This window comes from Budorcas taxicolor, chromosome 4 (genome assembly GCF_023091745.1).
Source record: "Budorcas taxicolor isolate Tak-1 chromosome 4, Takin1.1, whole genome shotgun sequence".
NCBI classification, from domain to species: domain Eukaryota; kingdom Metazoa; phylum Chordata; class Mammalia; order Artiodactyla; family Bovidae; genus Budorcas; species Budorcas taxicolor.
In genome coordinates this window covers 67,492,817-67,514,184 of record NC_068913.1, presented here as the reverse complement: position 1 = coordinate 67,514,184, position 21,368 = coordinate 67,492,817, and the positions used below count along the sequence as shown (strand labels likewise).

Here is a 21,368-nt window from a genome sequence, read left to right as displayed (position 1 = left end):
AGGAGGGCAGACGGCAGGGTTTTCCTCTCTGGTGCGCAACTCGAGCTGCGTTTGGTGCCGGGTCCCAGCTCTTGCTAGCACTCTTGTCTCCTTCTGCTCTGGCAGTAGCTCCAGATCCCAGGGACACTGCAGCCCTCCTCCTTCCTTGCTGCCTCTGTGGCTGCAGCCCTGAGAAGGCTGGGACATTGGATGGAGCCTTGGGGACATCTTTCCAGAGCCCGTGAAGACCCAGGGCTCTTCTGAGCTCTGCAGTGGCTGTCCCATGACTCTGAATCAGCTGCCAGGAAACTCTAAGGGGTCAGAACTCAGGGACCCAGCTGCTACTTCACAGGTTCTTACCAGGAGGTGACACCTGTAGCCACGGCAACGGGGAATGTATTTTACACCTTCTGCTGGAGTTTGAAGCAGAGTGGTGCCCCCTTCTTGGGCACCTGAATGCCAGCCCAGCCACTTCCTTAGGCACAGACATAGGGAGCCGGGAGCTGGAGGAGGACTCCCGGACGAGCCCTTCTTCATCAGTGACCTGTGCCCCCAGTGGGGAAGGAGGCTGCCCAAGGACAGACCCAAGGCCCAGGCCTGGAAGCCAGTCTCTATCTACCACCCGCTAAGCCTGACTTGGCCCGCTTCTCCCCCAGGCCCAGAGGCTCGCCCTCATTTCCCAGGGTCTGCTGCAGGTGGTGGCAAGGGGCTGGCATACCTAAGAGGTTGGTGAGGGTCTTGATGGAGTGGCAGTACTGTTCCAGCAGTGCCCACACGGGCTGGTCTCTGGGTGCCTGGCTGGACCCCACCTAGAGGACAAGAGGGATGAAGGTCAGGCTCTGGCTAGACAGTGACAGCATATGTCTACCCCTCCCTGCTCCCTGCCCCGCCCTGTCCTGTCCCTTACTCCTCTATATTGTACAGAGTAAAAAAGAGGAGGGAAAGTTCAAGGCCCCACACAGCAGACAAGCAGCCTGGCCAGGCCTGGAACCCTGAAAAGGCCTTAGAGGTGGTCTAGTGAGGCTTGGTGCCCCAGGGAAGAACATGCTCTGTCCATCCCTCAGCCCCTAAAGGTTTCCTCCCCAGGATGGGATGTGCCCTGTGCTCTTCAGTTGGCAAAGCTGGAGTGGGGGTGTCCACCAGCCCTTCAATCCCCCAGCAAACACTGTACAATCCCGACTGTGTGTCAGGCTGGGGGACTGGCTGGGGGACACAGTGGCATCTTCAAAGTAGTCCCAGGTCAGGTAGGGACCCCCTAGACTTGGAGGCTCAGAAGAGATGGGAGAAGAGTGGATAGTTTGTTTCCCTATCACACAGGTAATGAGAAAATTACAAAGGTTAATATGTGGAAGAGACTCCTAACTTGAACTTGGGAAGACAGGGGAGGCTTCCTGGAAGAGGTGGCATGTTAGGGGCAGCCAGAAAATGAGTAGGAGAAAAGGAAGGGACCATGGTGCCAATGTAGAGACTTGCCTGGGAACAAATATGGTTGTTGTAACAATGGCAATCCCATCCAAAAGAGAAATCACCCAGGATTACATCTCCTGAAAAAGTCATGAGGGAATGCTAAATATGGAGGGATAAAGTAGATGTGGTTATCTCTGTCCTCGAGGGGACCATCTTTTGGTGGGAAAGATGGATAGATAACCAACTTGTTACAGGGTCTATAATTTGCTTAGAAGGAATGGGGTAGCATTACAGAGGAAGTCACACTGATGTGGGTTTTGAAGGTTGAGTAGGAGTTTGCCCAGTTGATAAGGGTAGTGCTGGGATAGAGGTGGTGTCATAGGGTAAGGGTGGTGTCATAGATAGACAACACATGTGCAAAAAAACAGAGAGGTTGGGAAATGCATGGTGTGAGACTGAACAAAAGCAATGCCCTCTACAATTCTAACCATCGTCTCCCATTCCTTCCAAGACCGCCACTGTTTTTATCCTATGACCAGTGTGTGTGAGTGTGTGCACTTGCGTGTGTGCATATGAGATGACTTTTGCACCACCCCAACACTGATATTCCTGATTCTAGAAAGGACTGCCCCGGTAGTGGGTAGCCCCTCCCCTTTCTCCTGCCTGCCGGATGCTCCCTCCCTGGCAGCTGGGTCAATGTTTGTCCTACAATATTCCCAGGACCAGAGCCGGACAGCCCTCAAACATCACGTTCCTCACATCAGGCTTAGTCCATTTCCTGTGCCGGGGCTGGAGGCCACACGCTCACCCTCACCACACCGGCCTGGAGCTCCTAATTAATGACCCCGCTTGGTCAGATGGAAGAGCGGGAGCGGCACGGCCAGAACCCACATGCACTCATTGCTCCTGGGTTCTGTCAACTGTCTCCACGGGGCTAAGGGCAGAAGGAACTGCTGGGGAGCCGAAGTCCTGTGTGCAAGGTTAGTGTGCATAAGGGGTATATGTGCGGGGCATGTATATGTCTGTGTAGGGTGTGTGCTTGTGTATGTGAATAATATGCATATAGTGTGTGTGCACTATAAGGAGCTTCCTGAGCCATCAGCCAGGAGCTCTGGCCATTTGGCTTGCAGGACAGATACTGGGGGCCATGGTCTTGTTGTTCACATATCCCAGGGATGCCAGGAGCTACCCAGTGTCAGCTTCTTGGGCATCAGGAAGGCCCGGCTGCCCAGAGAGCCACCTGCCAGGGGTGAAGTGGGCTGGGGAGGGACACTCTGGGTCCCAAGATCCTCCAAGAAGAATTCTGGTGTCCCACCCTCAGCTGGTCTGGGGAAAGTGCGGGTCCTAGGCCTGACCCATTACCCCTTTCCAGCCCCCTTCTCTTTGTTTGAGAAGCAGCCGGTAGCAGTTTATTTGGGGGATGGGGTGAGTTCCTAGGAAGCCCCCAGCCTCTGGAGGTCACTGGAGGAGCAATGCTCAATGCAGAGGTGCTCGCCATTGATGGTGGACTCTGACCGACCAGAGTTTGCATCTTAAATGCAAGCCCCTTCTCTCAAAGCCCCCAGTTACCAGGCATCTCGTGTTCAGCTTTAGGTGGGAGTCTGAACATGTGTGCTAAGCTCACGGACAGGGACGCAGGACATCCTCCAGTGGGACTCAGGCATGGTGGGGCTGTCCTTGTATCAGTTGCCGTGATCTGAGGCCACAGCTGAGTCTTCTGGCTGAGTAAAACAGGGGGCACAGCCACTGTGCTCAGCATCGATGTGTGCTGTTCAAGCGTGGGCAAAATGGCGAGCAGATCAGAAAGGGTTTGGAATAACTCCCAGATCTGGGCCCCCTCTCCTTCTTCACTGGTCCAATAAGCTGTTAAAGACATTCATTCTCTTCAAGGGGCCGGCTGGCTGGATCTGACTCAGCTCAAACCTGCGGCATACTCTGGAGGTGCCTATTTTGGACACAGCTGCTGCTGTGGGTGGTGGTGAGCGGTAGGTGGGCAGGCAGGAGGAAGAAGAGACTGGTGCCCTCAGAAAGCACACGGTGGGCCAGGGAGAGCAGAGACACAGCCACGAATGAATACCCCCAAGGGCTGGGTGATGAGCTCTCAGAGGCGGCAGACGCGAACCTGCCCACATTCAGGGCTCTGGGGTTGCTGCTCCTCAGTGCTGTGGCCTTGGCCAAGTTATTCAACTTCCTTGAGTCCTGCCCTCCTTTGAAATGAGGAATACAGGCCCCTGGGATTTGGTGTGCATCACACAAATTACTGAATGTCAAGAGCTGGCATATAGAAGGCACATGTTCCATGTGTCCATGTCGCCATGGACTCTAGGAGGGCTCTAGTTAGAGCGTTCAGAGATAGAGGGTTCCAACCCCATTAGAGGGAGTCCCATGGCCTGGATCAAGCCCTTCTCCTCTAGAAAAACCTCCTGGAAACCCTGTGTTCCACCTTCCAAACTCTCCAGCCAGTGCAGCTCCCCCTCAGCCCTCAGCAGCCCCCCTTCTACAGACAGTGGCCCCTGAAAGTACATCTGCACCTCCCTCACCGGGCTCACTGCTCAGCAGTGCTCAGTGGATGCTGGGCGAGGAAACTGGGCATGGAAGCTGAGTCCAAGGGAGGAGGAAGGGTAAGTGGAGCAGAAAGAAATTCTAGGGGCAGGAGTTGGGCAAGCAAAAGCTGAGAGGCAGGGAAGCACAGGGCTTGCACAGGAAGCAGCGAGCTTCTGGTCTAGGGATGCTATTAAGAGGGTGGGACTTCCCTGGTGGTCTGGAGGTTAAGAATCCACCTGCCGATGCAGGGGACATAGGTTCGATCCCTGGCCCAGGAAGATTCCACAAGCTACGGGGCATTTAGGCCCACAAGCCACAACTACTGAAGCCTGCCTGTCCTAGACACCCATGCTCTGCAACAAGAGAAGCCACCGTGATGAGAAGCCAGCACAGATCAACAAGAGACTAGCCTGTGCTCACCGGTTGGAAAGAGGCTTCTTTGATGTGTAGTCAGCATTTCCTGCGTCCTAGATGAAGCTCTGAATGCTTCAGCAAAGCCCATTTAATCCTCACAACTGCCACTGAGGTCTCTGTAATGATCCCATTTTACAGGTGAGGCAACTGAGGCCCGGAGTGGTGAAGTCACCGCTCAAGGCCACACAATGAGTGAGTAAGGGGCAGAGGCACGATTGGACAGATAGTCTAGTAGATTAAGAGTTGGTCAGACACACACGGACGAGCTGAGTAAGCAGGTGAAGGCCTGTGGTCCATGGATGCTGGGAGGACCCTGGCTCCAAACAGGGTGAGTAAGAAGCTGCTCTCACCACTGGAGTGGGGGGCTTCAGGCAGAGAGCTAGGTCATGGCAGGAGAGGAGGCAGACCCAGTCAGTTGGGCAGGGCTGTGCTCAAGAGACACAAGAAGTCTGGCTTCTGGAACTGACTCTGAGCCCCCTGAAGACCCCTTTACCTTGTGTGGCAGACACCTTGGGCTTCTGTACTGATTAGCTCTTGGCTGTTACAGCAGCAGAGAGCTGTCCTTACGCCTCAGTCCTGCCCCACGAAGCTACAGGCTGCCGGACCTCAGGGCCCATGTCTGTTTGACTCACATCCAGGTCACAGTTCCCAGTCCAGAGCCTGGCACACAGCAGATGCTCAATAAATGTCTGTGTGGATGAGACCATGGCCCCGTCCACCAGGTAGAGTGGCACCCTGACCCCCAGCTCTGGGAACTTTTCCAGCTTGCCAGGCAGCCTTCTTTCTGAATTCTCCCTTTGAGAATGGCTGGGGTCCTAGTTCCAGCCTCGGTGTGTCTGGAGTCGGAAGCTCTCACCTTAGACGAGGGCAAGGGAGTCGCCCTGGCAGGGGGAGGAGGCAGTGGGTTGAAGCCAAGATGCCAGCTGCTCTTTCTCCACCCTTGGGCCCTGTCCAAGCAGAACCTGTGCCCCAGGGGACAGGCGGGCTTGAAAGGTGCCATCTCCCTGGAGCCAGGGGGTCTGGCCCAGCCTAGTGCTCCCTCCTGGCTTGGTGACAAGGCTTCCTCTAAAATTAGCCACTGGTCTAAGCCTGGGAGATTTGGGACCACAGGTCCTGCAGCCAGGCTGCCAGTAACTGGAGGGGAATGGGGTAAGCTCCCTGCCTCCTCCCGCTCTGCCCAAGGTCAGAGAGGACTCCTCTGGCAGGGGGAGGAGTCCTCCCCAGGGTTCTCTTTCATTCACTGGTTTCATTGAGCCTGAGCTAGGAATAGAGGCAGGAGGAACTCAGGCCCTGTCCTGGGGAAGGAGGAGGAGATGAGGGCACTGGGGGACAGGGAAGGAAGGAAAGAGGAGAGAGGGAAGAAAGGGGAGAGGAGAAGAGGAAGACTAGAGGGAGACAGAGAGGCAGAAGAGGGGGAAGAAAGGTGGGGGAGAGGAGGCTGAGCCTGGGCCCTGAGCAGACACAGCGGAGGCCATACGGGAGCTGAGGCTGGCCGAGGCAGAGGCTGAGGGACTGGCAGTCAGACAAAGGAAGTAGGTGATGATTTTCTGGAGTATCTGGACAGGCTTTCTGGAAGGTGCTCTGTTCTAAAAAATCAGCTGCCCAGATCTCTGAGTGAAGAGCCCAGGAGTTCACAGCAGCCTTCCAGCCAGATCTCCCTTCCCCGCATGTTCCAGCAGGTCCCTCTGCCCAAGATGTCCCACTCTCCCATCCAGTCCGCCAGCTTGCCTGGAGAAACGTCCAGACCTCCCCTTGCCAAGTGCTCTCCCTCATCTCTGAAAGCCCGTGGTGCCCTCTCACCTCTGTCCCTCTTCCCTGTCCTGTGTCATGCCCTGATCTCTGCACACAGATGTCTGAGGGACCAGCAGGGAGGAATAAAGAGGGTGGGGAGAGGGAGGGAAGGCAGGAACTGCAGGAAGAGGTCTCATAACAGGTCACGAGGCCTAAAATGATCTCTTAATGATCAACTCATCTAATGTCAGTTTGCCTAAGAGTCACCTTTTTCTGATTGTGTTGGTATCTGAATATCTTACATTTTCATTAACAGAACTGAATCTGCAGTCAGTCTATCTTCTTTGAATCCTGTCCCTACTACCAGTAGATGACCACGTGAACTTGCCTCAGCTTTCTCATCTGTCAAATAGGGGCAAATGATGGTCTTATGCCCCAGGGTGGTTGCGAAGCTTAAAAGCAGTAATGTGTGTCAGGGCTTAGAACAGTATCAAGCATGTGCTAAGCCTGGTGCAGATGCTAAAGAGAATAAACAAAATAAGCTTATGGAATAATATACCCCTCCCTCTGGAAGATTTGAAGTGACATCTTATAAAAATAAAATTTTGGATACAATGACCTGAGACAAACTGACTGAGGAGGCCTAAAAATGCTTAAAATTAGATAAAGTAGAAAATGACAGTTAAGAGAATACAGAATAGTCCCGTAATTCATAAAGTGCTGCAAATCTGAGACTGACTAGGAATATGTAATTAAATGGGCATTGCCCTCAGACAAATTGGTTTTTTAAAAAATCCTAAAACATCAACAAAATGGCAAAAATGGAGAGACCAAATTAGCTGATTAAGTTAGAAAACACTCAGAGAGTATTTGAATTTGGGGGAAGAGTTATTAGATGAATTAGCTTCTGGTAAATGGCCCCTGAGTTTCCCCACCCCCATCCTGTAGACCCTGGGTATGGGGGGCGGGCGGGGGTGTGCAGGGCCCTGGCCTTGGTCTTGGGGAGGGGCTGTGCAGGTTAGGAAGGGTCCAGGCTTCTGGACTCTGTGTTTTCCCTGTTTGCTGAGCCTTCTTGGGACAGGTGACCCCACCGGAAGCAAGAAAAGTTGTTTTGAGGTCCTGAGGGAGTGTCTTGTTGCCCAGAAATCTGAGGATCTGGACCCAGATAGGACTCTTGGGGTCTTCACAGAGGGTGATGTTGTTGATGTTTAGTCGCTAAGTCGTGTCCGACTTTTTGTGACCCCATGGATTGTAGCCTGCCAGGCTCTTCTATTCATGGGATTCTCTAAGCAAGAATACTGGAGTGGGTTGTCATTTCCTTCTTCAGGGATTCTTCCTGACCCAGGGATTGAACCTGTGTCTCCCTCATTGGCAGGCAGATTCTTTACCAGTGTGTCACAGAGGGCGAGGCGGTTTTAATCAAGGATTTTGGAATCCAGCACCATATTCCTTAGCCTTACTTGCCCTCCATTTCCATCTGTAAATAAATGTCCCCACCTTCCTACTGTTTTAGTAAAGGGCTTGGCATGGCGCCTGGTGCCCAAGAAGGCTGTATGATTTCAGCACTGCTTTCAAAGTAGCTTCTCAAGGGCTCAGAGGGCAGCCAGTAGCACCAGAGTGAAGGCTTGGCTCCTCCAGGCCCTTGCAGTGGGGGCTGGCCCAGGGTATCCTCACTATTCAACTGCCTGCTGGAACTTTCACAATTGCAATTGTGAGATCAGGCACCTCCCCAGGTCAGCGAGCCCTGGGTTCCCCAGGGATAGAAATCAGGTCCCACCAGGACCACCATGCTCCCTGGAACCTCATACCATCTCTTCTCAGGGTTGGAACCCTGGAGCCTTCCCTCTAGCTTGCTCTTTTCTCAGTCCCTATCCAGGAGCACCGCATCTCCACCCCCGCCATCCTGCCCACCTCCCACTAGATCTCCTCCCAGTTCTGGCAGAGGCTCTCACATCTGCACATACTTGTTCTTAGCTCCCATGTGTGTGCTTAGTCTCTCAGTCCTATCAGACTCTTTAAGACCCTTTGGACTGTTGCCCAGCAGGCTCCTCTGTCCATGGGATTCTCTAGGCAAGAGTACTGGGGTGGGTTGCCATTTCCTCCTCCAGGGGATCTTCCTGAGCCAGGGAACCAACCCATGTTCGTTCTGCATTGCGGGTGATTCTTTACTCGCTGAGCCATCAGTTCTCATGACCAGCTAGTAAATACACAATTAATTCTTCACCATTATTTTCTTCCTGCTCATGTCTGCTCTAGGCTATCAACTTCATAGGGTAAAGGCTGATGTTTTCACCCTTGTGTCTTTACCACGCATGATCCTCCTTAAATACTGGTTGAATAAAGTATTACTGAATAAATGAGAGGGCTGGCGGCCAGGTCCCTCCTGGGTTCTCTTGTTTCCCCACCACCTGCTCCAGGTCACTTACTCTATTTTCATAGACAACAGAAATTTCAGAATAGTTGGAAAAGGATCCAGAAATAAATAGCATTACCACGAAGACCAAGAGCAAAGAAGACTGCTCTTTGGGGCTAAAGAGACCACAGTGCTCTTTGGCAGTTATGCAATGATACCTTTGGGTGGTTAACTAGTCTCTGATCTTGGGCCATCCAGGGGGCTAGGGGCAGGGCCTGGGTGGACTCTAAGGGGAGAGCAGGCTCTTGCCTCTGAGGTTCCTGGTCCTGACATCCCTGGGACCCAGGGTAACCTCCCACAGACTCTTCCACCTGCGCTGGAGTCTGGGGCAGCAACCAGCAACCCTCTCCATCTAACCAGCTTGGGCAGTTGGCATCATGGCTCCCAGAGGGGCAGGGCCAAAGGGCAACCCTGGTCCTAACACCAGCTCTCTTGGAAGGCACCCACCCAGGGAACAAGTGCTAGGGGGCAAAAGAGCTCAGAGAAGACATCAGGAGTAGGAATGAGAGGTTGTGGGTGGTAGTGAATCTACTCCACAGCCTCCACCTCTCCCTGCAATGTCATTGAAAGGACCTGGCAGGTCCAGGGACTATCTGCCCATTGGCGCACTGACCACACCCTGGCACGGTGCCCCGTCCTGTCTTCCACCTAACCAGACCCCCTGGAAGGGCAGGGTCCCTCATGTCTTCATCTCAAGTACCTGGTACAAAACCCCAGCTGTGTCTACTGAGTGCTAACTCTGTGCCAGGCACAATCACAACCATTCCTCATGACAACCTTATTCATTAAGCACCAAAACCATCCTCATTTTACCCAGGAGGAAACTGAGGGGAAACGTGAGTAGCCTGCCCAAGGTGACACACTAATCAGCAAAGCAGGGATTTGATCAAGTCTGTTGGCAAAACCACTTTGCCACAGACAGTGGATGCTCAAGGAGTCCTCTGTGACATATGGGGATGGGACCAGGCCTCCTGACCTCCATCCTGGCTCTGACCCTTGCCCTGCATGGCCTTGAACACTTCTAATATCGTGGCTCTTCATGAAAAGTGTGGCCCTCCCTCTCTGAACCTCAGTTTCCCCATCTGTAAAATGGGAAAAGAGTTAGAGATCAATTCCTCCCACATCCATTTCTGGGTATCACTCCCTCCCAACCTCACTCCCACTTCTTCAGCTCTTTCTGTGCAGCTCTTCTCCATCTCAACACCCCCAGCTCCCACCTGCAGACCCTGACTCTGGCCAGTGCGCACACCCACAGCTTTGGGCATGGGGGGATACTTACAGCTTTGAGAAGTGCTTGGCAAGGTTATCCCCTTTGCTCCATTGCTCATTTGATACAGAGGGCTGCCTGGTTTCAGGCACTGAGAGGAGGGTGGGGACTGGCCTGCCTGCAGGAGACAGGGGACAGCTTTCTGGGGATCCCTTGTGGGGAAGGACCAGAACTGGGATGGGGTGAGGAAGGGACTTGAGGCTCCTACAAGGAAGGAGGAGTGCAATCCATGGAGGAGGGGAGAGTGGACCGAGACTAGGAATTCCTGGGCCTGAGGAAAGGGCATGTCCTAGACACTAGGGCGTCTCCCTGCACCCTCTGCTCATCCACAAGGGCTGCTAAGTCCATCCTAGCTAGTGTTAAGAGTTTCATCTCCCTCCCCTTCCCCCTCACTTAGGCAGGACATCTCCATCCCATCACCGGATGCAGGGATCCCCATCTCCATGCCAGCCACCAAGCCCTAAGACCTCTTCCATCCATCTCCTAACAGGGCTGAGTGAAACTAAACCCAGTAACTAAGCAGTGAGCCCCCCACTCCCCACCTCCGCCCCCTCGCAGTCAGGAGAGCACAGAGCTCCAGCTCCCGGCACCCCCACCCTGAGAACAGCACCCCCCACCACACCCCACACTTACTTTAAGCAGTGGCGGGAGAAAGCAGAGCAGACAGAGGACACAGTGCGGGGCGTGGAGGAGGCGTGGGGCCCCCGCGGGACCCCCCATGCCCTGTGCGGCCGCGAACAGGAGCGCACCACCCAGCGCAGGCCGTCCCGCCCCGCCCGCTGACTCCGGTGCCTCCCACCCTTCTCCGCTACCGGTCGGAGCGGAGTGGGCCCCTCCCTCCCCAAGGCGCCGGGGCGGCCGAGGTACGGCCCTGGGCACTGGGGGTATCTCCCGCCTCCCCCGCCCGCAGGGACACCGCCCCACGGCCCGCCCCCTCCAGGTTATTTATAGCGGCGCTGGGCAGCGGCTTCTGCCTAGGCAGCCAGAGCCCAGACTCTGCCCCCAGAGAAGGGGTTAATGCCTTTCACCAGCCGGCCACCTTTGCCAAGGCTGGAGCTCCCTGCTCCGGGGAGAGAGGAACCGAGAAAGGGAAGAGGGGGTCTTGGCGGTGGTTGTGGCCAGAACACTGAATAGGCTGGGTAGATCGCATCCCCACCAGGCTTTCCAGCCCTGCCCGCATCTTCTAATTGTCCTGGGGAGCTTTTAACAGGCACCATGCCTACTGGAGACTTCCCTGTTGGCTCAGACCGTAGAGGGTCTGCCTGCAATACAGAAGACCCAAGCTCAATCCTTGAGTTGGGAAGATTCCCCTGGAGAAGGGAAAGGCAACCCACTCCAGTATTCTTGCCTGGAGAATTCCATGGACAGTGGAGACTCCCGGGCTACAGTCCATGGGGTCACAAAGAGCCTGGCATGACTGAGAGACTAACACTATGCCTATGGGGACAATTGAAATTCCTACGTGGAGGCCAAATTAAATAATAGCTCTGTATCAATGTTCAACTTGCTGATTTTGATGACTGCACTGTGGAGTCTTGTTCTTATGGAGTAATATTTAGGGCTACAGGGGCACCATATCTCAAACTTATTTTCAGATGCTTCAGAAATATACATACACGTGCACACATAAACACATACATAGTGATAAAGGGAACAATATACCAAATGAGGCAAAATGTAAATAATTGGGAAATGTGGGCAACTACATGTGTGTTCTTTGGATCATTCTTCCAAGTATTCTGTAAATTCGAAATAAAAAGCTAAAAACTGTATAAAAAAAAACAAAACAAGGACAATAAATGCAGCGATGCCAGGCGCCGCCCAGAGCTTCTGTGTTTATAGGTTGGGATGGGGCCCAGGCATTGGCATGTTTCAGTAGATTTTACAGGGATCCCAATACCAGGCAGGGCTGAGTGATGCTGGTCTCAGATGCGGACAGGCCCAGAGTGGGGCTGGAGGTGAGGCTAGTTCTCTGGGAGCCCTTGAAGCAGCCTCTGGAACTGTCCAAACAGGTGGGCCTGGTGTGCAGAGTTGAAAAGCTTAAGCAGCAGTTCCAATGTTGTTAGGATCTGAGGGGAAAGCATTTGAGGAATGTGATTAGTGAGGCACTGAGCTTTCCTGGGAGGGTGCAGCCCAAGTTATGGAAACTTAGACAGTTTATGTTCAGTCTGGTCTCTGCCTGGGACACTTTTCTGTCCCTCAGGTCCTCCCCTTCTCTACCCTTTTCCTCCAGATAGCCCTTCCTGACTGTGCCTTCAGCTTCCTCATCGCCCTCCCCTGAAATCTTGGGGCCTAAATCTGAGCCCCTGGCTTCTCTTTGATGTGCATTGTTTGCTGAAGGCCCTTGAATGAGGTTGGTCTCCAGCTTGGCGGGGAGGCTGGAGGCTCTTCTTTTTATTTCTTCCTCTCTTTCTCCTCTGTTGTCCGAGTCTAGCTCCTGTGGTGCAGAGGCACCTTTATGGGGAAAGCAAAGGAAGAGTCGACCAGACCTCCCCATTCATTTGAAGGTGACGGGGTTGGGGGAGGAATCGCTGAGACAGGATATGGCTTTACCAGACCCAGTCAGATAGGCTTGGTCAGAGAGGGCTCCTGGCAGGAAATGACCACTCAGCAGGACTTTGACTGAAGGGTGGGGAGACTCAGAAAGAGAGTTGATGGGTCATCATGAGTATCACCAGTCCTTTTCAGCCGTGTTAGCAGAGCACCTCCACGGCCAGAATCACAGTGGGTGCTGTTGAGCAGAGAGCAGAGGCTCTGACCTCAAGGTCAGCCTTGTTGCCTGTGCAGAGAGCGCCAGCAGAGGGAGCAGATGTGGAGCCAATGAGATCTGGGTGTAAGTAACTGTGAAGGGAGCTGAGAGATGGTACAAGGTGCATGGCAGCTCAGGGAGTAATGGGGGGACTCCAGGGAAAATGTGCTACAGGAGACCTTTGAATGATGTAAAGTGATGAAGAAGGGAGAGATCTATCCAGAGAGGGGTTAAGGAGGGTAGAAACTAGGAGATAGGCAATCACAGCTGGCTGGCCTGGGCGTCTGGCTGGGGTAGGGACAGCGGAGGCCCCAGGGGTGGAGGACAGGCCACAGCGAAGCTAGATCTGCCCTAGTTCTAGGAGGGTCTACAGAGCAGGCAGGGTGCTGGGTCCTGATTCCTCTCTGGCCAGGCATTCTGTGTGTGCTTCAAAATCGGTGCCCTTCCGCAGCCTGGAATGTTCATAGGAGGGCATCTCTTGGACAGCTAGAGCCACATTTTGCACCAACGTAGGAATTGATCCCCAGGAACCCAGGGGTTTACATCTTCCAACCCCCAAGGGCTTGCTTTGCCATTGACTGGCTGGTGCTCCTTTGCCTTGGAGGTGAACCAACTCCAGACGTAATTAACATCTGGGCTCCCAGGCCTCTCACCGCTGCGGGTCTCCTTTCCCCCTCTCTGTCCTGCTTTTCCCCTTCTCTTACCAGTCTCTTCCGGGAGCACCTCCCTTATGAGCAAAGGATTCTAAATTGCCCTGATAGACCCAAACACCAGAGAAGGGTATGGCTTCTTCCAAAGACAAACCTCAGCAAGTGAGTCAGAACAGAACCTCAAGTCTGTTTCAGAATACATGACCTAGTTAGAGTCATGAGTGCTGTATGGGAATTCTCATCTCATCACTGGGGACCTACAGGAGCCTAGAAGGTCAGGAAAGTCTGGACTTGGCCCTCCTAAATGGAATGGGTTAAGAACATATAGCAACAATACAAGACAGACAAACATTTTCAAGCCCCTAAATTGTCCCCTGGACAGCTTTTCTCTGCTCTCAGAGATTGTTGGTGGCGGAAGAGACCCTGCCTGAAGCTATTGATCTGGGCAAGGCTAATACAAAGTGTCATTTATAAGCTTTCTGTTCCTAAGGGAAAACTGGTGCAGAAGACACTTTTATTTATGAAAATGCCTTTGTGGCCCTATTTTGATTATGAAAGATGAACTGAGGGTGGTCTAGAAGGGAGGTGGGTGATTTCTTTGTAAAATAAAGCAGTGGAAATTCTGAAATTTAGCTCAGGTTTGCATCTGAGACAGTGAAAGGAGTAGAAGGGCTGGAATCTGAGTTGAGGGTTGTCCCAGGGGCTCAGAGAGAAAAAGGGGACAAGGACTGCAGGGCAAGCCAGGTCTGAGGAGGGGCAGGCTGGAAGGGCCTCCTAGCAGTGTGAATGGTCAGTGAACATCAGCGATGGGGCTGTAATTACCCTCCTCCTCCGCTACCCTCACCTTTAGAAATAGTGCCTTCTATGAGAGAGCAGGTGCCAGTGGTGCTTGGAGAAGGAGGCCAGGTGCTGGGCCATGTGTGGACAGAGCCAGAGAGGGGTCAGCAGAGGCAGGAAGTGGGAGGGTATTGGACATTTTGTCTGGATTGGTCTTGTCCTTCTGAGCAATGCTCCATTCTCTGTCCTAGTGTTTTTCAATGTATTTTTTCATTATCACTCCTCCCCCCGAAAGGAGGCCATTTTAGATTTCTTTTTTCCTATTTTCCCTCCCTGCTATAAAATTTTAATGCCACAGACGTATTGTGTGTCTGTTTACGTATTATAGTTCTTTGGTGGGTCATCAACCCTTATAATATCTTGCCTTCCAAGAACTACTTTTTGCTTCCTTAGGAGCATGATTCTTCTCCTCTGCCTTCCCCCAGAGTGCATGTTCTAATTCAGCCATGTAATTGCATTGGCCCAATGCAATCCGTCAGGCCGGACAGACAAGAGGGCCTCACCCCACTGAGCACAGCTGGTTGGTGCAAGAGTGGGCAGCTGATGTGAACTGACCCAATCAGAGTTCTTCCCTTGGGTTTTTGAACTTTGCATCTAAGAGAAAGACTACTCCTCTCTTGGAGAAACTGACAGATGTAAACTGCAGCAACTGCCAGGATGTTGACCATTGTCTGGGGAAGGCCAAGCTGAAGAAAAGGGAGCAGAGAAAAGAGGAGGGGAGAAGGTCCTGGTAACCTTTGAGTCTCTGGTTCCAGTCCAGCCAGAAACCCACTGTGCCTCTGCCCCCAGAAAAGAACTTTCAGTAAATCTTCCCTGACATCCTGAGCTAATCTGAAGTGTGTTTCTGTGTTGACAATCCAAGGAATTCTGATCAACACAGAAGGGTCAAGAACTGAACATAGAGACTTTCCTGGTGGCCCAGTGGTTAAGACTCTAAGCTCCCAATGTGGATGGGGTGGGGTGGGGAGGGGCTGGGTTCAATCCCTGGTCAGAGAACTAGATCTCACATATTGCAACTAAGAGTTTGTATGCCGCAACTAAGGCCTCATCCACACAGCTAGATAAATGAATAAAAAGAATTGAACAGTAGAGTTTAGAACAAAAGGTGAGCAAGAAAATGGAAAATACCCCATCCTCCTGTCTGGGAACCAGAACTGTTAGGGAGAGCCTGAGTTTCTGTAAGTCTAATGGGCAGGGACAATCAGGTCATGGTGTTGGCTGTGAAATGAAAGGTGCTTTTGGAGGACTCTTGGGTTGCACATGTCTCAGCAGGTGAGGGACAGGGCTGGATCTGCTTCTAGAACGCTTGCTTGAGCAGCAGGGTGGTTGGTCTTGGGTCAGAGCAACAAGTCTGAAGTTAAGGAGAAAGCAGAGTGGCTGGGGGCATTGGCCCAGGCAAGAGATAAGAGGACATCTCAGTCCCAAGTCTGTTGGGAAGGCAAGGCCTGCACCACGAAGGGGACGTTGGCCAAGCTCCCCATCCTGCCTTGTGGGGCCACCGTCCTGACACCATCTCTCATTTTGCCCCCTAGCTATTTATGACGCTATTTCCTTATTTTAGCTGTGCTCACTCACACCCATTTAGCCTCAGACTGCAGAGTATGCTTTTCTGATGCAATTTCAGAACACGGTGTTATAGCGCTGCTGAAAGAACCGGCATTGATTTTGCTCACTATTTGCTTTTATTTTTTCTGTGGGTTCTATGGGCTATTACTTTGGTCTCTCTCTTGGTCTTTTTTTCCCTCCCAAATCCTGGTTCAGGGAAGCCAGATCCAAGTCTGAGTTATGATCAGCTTTGTTGTCACTTGTCTCTAAAGGAAAACAAGTCATCATGTTTGATTAATGGGGATGAAGTCAGCTCTGGCAGAGTTCTTACCGACTCACCCAAGAGCCTTGAACTTCGTGCCTGGAGAACAGCTGTGGAACTTGTACTTTCCAGAATAGCCTGGACTCCTGGGCTGAGTGGCACTTGGGGTCTGGCTCCTGGTTGTCGTGTCTGTGGTTTCACAGCTGCCCCTGTGTCCTGTGCAGGCTCCTCCCAGGGGCAGGCACAGTAGGATGGACTGGGCAGAAACCCATGGAAGGGATCCCGAAGGCCGTGCAGGCCAGGCCAGTCTGCTGCTACCCCCTGGGAAAGGGTCTGGTCTCTGGCTTCCGCTCCGCTCCAGAGTCTGCTGTGGCCCCTATGACTTTACTCTCTCGACCTTTCTCCTCAGTGGCTGTACCTGTAAAATGAGAGAGTGATGCCTATTCTCAATAGGATCGGAGGAAATGCAAGGGAAGATCTTTATGGTCACTCTGCTTTTTCAGTTCAAAATCAACAAATATTGAGGACCTACTATGTGCAAGGTCCTATGCACGGGGTGAATGTGGGTGCCTAGAACAGAGTAGGTTCCTAACAAGTGTTTGTCAAGCTAGCAGATGACTGGGGATGACTACAGGAGTCTTGGAGTAGTCAGGGACAGAGGGATTTGAGAAGGCCCTGGCACAATGGGCAGATTCTGAATGTTTCCAGTCAAGTCTGCCTTTCCTGGACTCCTGTAAGAGCACTGGGCAGGAAGGAGGAGGACTGTCCTTAGTATGAATTCAACAGTTATGGAGCACCTATTCAGTGCAGGATGCGGGGAGATAAGACATGATGGTTGTCCCAGAGTGGTGGGGGACACAGACTAGTGAACAGGCTGGGGCTGTGAGGGTCAGCGAGTGTGGGTCACTAATACCATCTAGCCCCCAGGTTGGCAGAGGATGAGCAGAACGCAGCTGGGTGAGGGTGGAAGTGTGGAGGCCAGAGGAGGGGCAGTCAGAGAGGACAGAGGGCATCCCAGAGAGACTGAGAAAGCAAGAGTCTGGGGGAGGGGGCGGGGGGATGGCTGGGAGGTCTTGGGGGTGGAGTTAGTCGTGGATGGGGATGGGGATGGGGAGGTGGTGAGACCACTGAAGTGAGGCTGAGCAGTGGGCAGAGTCCCGAACAGGGGGCACGCAGGCCGGATAAAGCAGGTAGTGGAGGAGCTAGCTGTGGGGGTGACAGGGTCAGATGGGCACTGCAGAGGGAACAGAGTGGGCAGCTCTGGGACACGCCCCAGAGGCAGGAGACAAGTCAGGAAGCGCTAAGGATCGGAAGTGGCGGTGGCCCGAGTCCTGGTCCTGACGCTGCTCCCCAGAGAACATCAAAGCTAGAAGGGCCTTACCAGTCACTCAGTTCCCACCCCACTTTGCAGATGAGAAGCCAAGACCCAGTGAAGGCAGTGCGGGAAGGCCGCCCCCCTGAAGGCTGCTCCTAGGCTGCACCTCCGGCTGGTCCCCCACCCCGCTTCTCCTGGGCCAGATTGCCTCTGCTTTGGGGTAATGTGTGGGCATCCCAGATGGCAAGAGCCCAAGACATAGCTCAACAAAAGGTGAGTGTTCTGTGAGGCTGGTGGGGCCTGGATTCAACCCTTTGCTGGCAAAAAATCAGGCCCAGTGACTGGGCAGCTTGGCAGCATCTGGCTGAACTTGACCCCAAGGCTGCATTGGGAGGAGGGACCAGTCTTGCTGCATAACTTACCAGCTGTCAGCCCTTGGCAAAAAGCTTCACCCCCTGGACCTCAGTCTTCGCATCTGTCAAATGGGGATAAGGATGTCTGTGATTAGACTGCCTTACATCTCGCCCGGGTCATGGAAGAGGCTGGAGAAGTTCAGATTCCCAGAGGTCTGGTCTCCCTGTCAGGGTCCCTAGTCTCTGCTCAGGCCCTCTCCATGTGGGATTTGTTTGATGGCCTTTCGGGCAGACACTCTCCTGGCCCGGGGTATAGTTGAGGTGGGGTGTTGGTTCTGCCTTGCTTCGTCGACCAGCGCCAGCCTATCAGTGCTGTGGGGTAAAGTCCGCTTCCTTCCGTCCTGTTCTCTTTTCCGCAGTCCTCAGCCCTTGCTGGAACATGACCTGACAATGACAAATTGCAGGCCATGAAGGTTACGACAGCTGAAGACTTACACCTCCTGATTCACCCCCTTTAATCTTCCCAAGATACACAGAAAATCAGCTGTACCGAAGGCTAGAGCTAGGCCGGAAGCAAGAAACATTTAGTCAAAGCTCTAAGAATGTCCTGAACCAGGATGCTGGGCCACCCTGGGCCCTGCCTTCCAGTCAATATGCTTGCTTCCCAACTGTGGTGGGGGCAGGAGACTGCTTTCCCCTTGGCCTTGCCCATCCATAGCTCTTTCCATGTGACAACAGCTGTCCTTGGAGGTTTAGCTCAAGTTGGTGTAAGCATGTTATCCCACATCCCAGGGGAGGTTCAGTGACCTCTCTGGGTGGTCATGGATTCCAGGGAGCTCATGTTCTCATGGTCACCTCTGGTCAGAGTCCCAGCTTCTGCTGGCCTCTTGTCTTGCCCTTATCTCTCTGTTTGGCTTGCATAGACCCACACATGCATTTCCCCTGGGCCCCTGACCACGGACCCGGGTCCGGCTATTCCTGCTATGTGGAAGCTCGACCATGAGACCCTTCTTCCTCTTGCTGAGCCAAGACCCTCCTGCTCCTGCTGGCTGCGCCTGGATCCACTGCCTTGAAACTCACCCCTGCCAGGCCCTGGCCCCACTCACCCCTGCCTGGGGACAGAGGTTGTGCAGAGCCCAGTGAATTGTCTGCTGGGGAATAGGGAGAGAGAGTAGTCATCTGTTAGAAGCCCCAAAGGAGATGCTGCGAAGAAGAACTAAAGAGCTTCTTGATGAAAGTGAAAAAGGAGAGTGAAAAAGTTGGCTTAAAACTCAGCATTCAGAAAACTAAGATCTGATGGCATCTGGTCCCATCACTTCATGGCAAATAGATGGGGAAACAGTGGAAACAGTCAGACTTTATTTTGGGGGGGCTCCAAAATCACTGCAGATAGTGACTGTAGCCATAAAATGAAAAGATTCTTGCTCCTTGGAAGAAAAGTTATGACCAACCTAAACAGCATAACAAAAGGCAGAGACATTACTTTGCCAACAAAAGTCCGTATAGTCAAAGCTATGGTTTTTCCCATAGTCATGTATAGATGTGAGAGTTGGACTATAAAGAAAGCTGAGCGCCAAAGAATTGATGCTTTTGAACTGTGATGTTAGAGAAGACTCTTGAGAGTCCCTTGGACAGCAAGGCCATCCAACCAGTCCATCCTAAAGGAAATCAGTCCTGAATATTCATTGGAAGGACTGATGCTGAAGCTCCAATATTTTGGGCATCTGATGTGAAGAGCTGACTCATTGCAAAAAACCCTGATGCTAGGAAAGAATGAAGGTGGGAGGAGAAGGGAATGACAGAGGATGAGATGGTTGGATGGCAACACAGACTCAGTGGATATGAGTGAGTAAACTCCGGGAGTTGGTGGTGGACAGGGAGGCCTGCTGGGGTTGCAAGAGTCGGACACAACTGAGCAACTGGACTGACTGACTGACTGACTGACTGGGTGTGTGTAGTGGACAGTGCCCTTCATGGATGGGTGTGCCCACAGGCCACCAGAGAGGCGAGACTGAGACCAGCATGGTGCATTCAGGGTATTCCTTCCCTCCGGCCTCTGGTCTACCCTGACCTACCCTCATGGGTCTCAGAGCTACTCTGCTACCTGACTTTGCCGGTGTTCATTAGGGCTTTTTAGAGAAACAGAACCGGTAGGGTATATATACACATGAAGAGGTCCATTTTGAAAAATTGGCTCTCACAGACGCGGAAGTTAGAAAGTCTGAAATCCATAGAAGAACTAGCAGGTTGGAAATTCAGGGGAGAGTTTGCATTGCAGTTTTGAGTTTGAAATATGCCAGGCAAGGCAGATAGACTGGAAATGCAGGCAGGGTTTCCAGGTGGCAGTCTTGACGCCAAATTCTTTTATCTTTGGGGGAAAGTTCTTTCATCACCCCCACTTGGGGAAACTGTTTCATCTTTGTGGCTGCATGCAGGCTTTCTCTAGTTGTGGTGAGTGGGGGCTACCCTCTAACTGCCATGCGTGGGCTTCTTATTGCGGTGGCTTCTGCTGTGGAGCTCAGGCTCTGTGCATGGGCCCAGTAGTTGCAGCTCACAAGCGCCAGAGCATGGGCTTAAATAGTTGTGGCACATGGGCTTAGCTGCTCTGCAGCATGTGGGATCTTCCTGGACCAGGGTTTGAACCCATGTCTCCTGCATTGTAAGGTGGATTCTTAACCACCGGACCACCAGGGAAACCCAGTCCTTTTTAATAGTAAGAAAAATTTATTTTAAAATGTAGGAGTTTGTTATGCTTGTTCTGGGGAATGAGAAAGGCTTTCTCTCGACCTCTCAGGTTGGGTGGGTTCATGTGGGCATTTAAGCAAGTATACTGTGGAGGAGACCCCAGGGGTCCTGAACTGGAGTCTTCCCCCATCACACTGAACGGGCTCATGGTTTCTGGTTCTAGTTGGAAACTTGGGGGCCAAGGGCTGCAAGGAGCTTGAGACCCCTGGGCTAATTTAGGGGTGCCCTTGGAGCCTGGGGTGCCTAGTTTCCTCCTCTGTTGTTGCTCAGTTGCTCAGTCACTTCTGACTGTTTGAGACCCCATGGACTGCAGCACACCAGGCTTCCCTGACCTTCCACCTGCCCCACATACAAACCCCCAGGGAGTGGTGGGTGAGGGAATACTGAGAGAGCTGCTTTTGGGTCAGACGAGGACAGTGCACAAATAAACTCCAGCCAGGCTCTGCAGAGTCCTGGAGGGAGTCAGAGAAGAAACCAGCTGCTTAGGACTACTGAAGCCTATGCTCGATAGATAGCTTGCAGATGAGCTGTGGCCAGCATTTCACCCCAGACTGTCTTCTCAGCAACCTCTGCCCCGTGGTCACTTGGTATGAGTTAGTCCTTCCCCAATCCTTTCTGTGGACCCAGCCCTCTGTCACCCTTTCTCTGGGAGGATGGGAAGAGGTGAACCAGGCTGATCCAGGGGGATGAGAGGAGAAGCAGAGGAAAAATTCAGGCCCCACTTTCTGGGGCTTTGAGTCCGCCCCAGTCAAGGAACAGCCCAGAATGGGGTATTGGAGGCTGCGAGTATATTGAGGAGGGGTGGAGGCCATGGGAGCTGGAACAGTCAGAGGAGAGGAGATGAGAACCCAAGGATGGATACACTTAGTCGGTGAAGAGAAGGAGAGAAAGATCATTCCCATTGCCTCGAGTTCAGGGAAGGTCATCACACTTTCCTTATAAGGAAGTATTTTCATGAGGAAGTGAAATCGCACATTTAAATTCTTGACTTCTGCATTTCCAAGTAGTGGCCTTTGTGAGTTACCAGAAATTAAAATAATAATAACTGAGGCATACATAGTCGAGTTCCCTGCTAGGCAGGACTCTAATCCCTTCACATAGACAATAGAGACTTACATAATTCTCACAAAACCTTACTGTTGTCTCTGTTTTAAGGA

General features: G+C 52.6%; 1 protein-coding gene across 1 annotated transcript in view; it reads right to left on the bottom strand.

The window, feature by feature from the left end:
- The window catches only part of CRHR2 (corticotropin releasing hormone receptor 2), a 44,421-nt gene extending 33,923 nt beyond the window's left edge, over positions 1-10,498 (bottom strand). The window contains exons 1-2 of the mRNA XM_052638451.1: positions 10,389-10,498; positions 698-788 (exon numbers count right to left, since the gene is read on the bottom strand). Coding sequence (XP_052494411.1) covers positions 698-788; positions 10,389-10,475 — 178 coding nt within the window. The 5' untranslated portion in view covers positions 10,476-10,498. The remainder of the gene's footprint in view (positions 1-697; positions 789-10,388) is intronic.
- Positions 10,499-21,368: the final 10,870 nt, after the last annotated feature.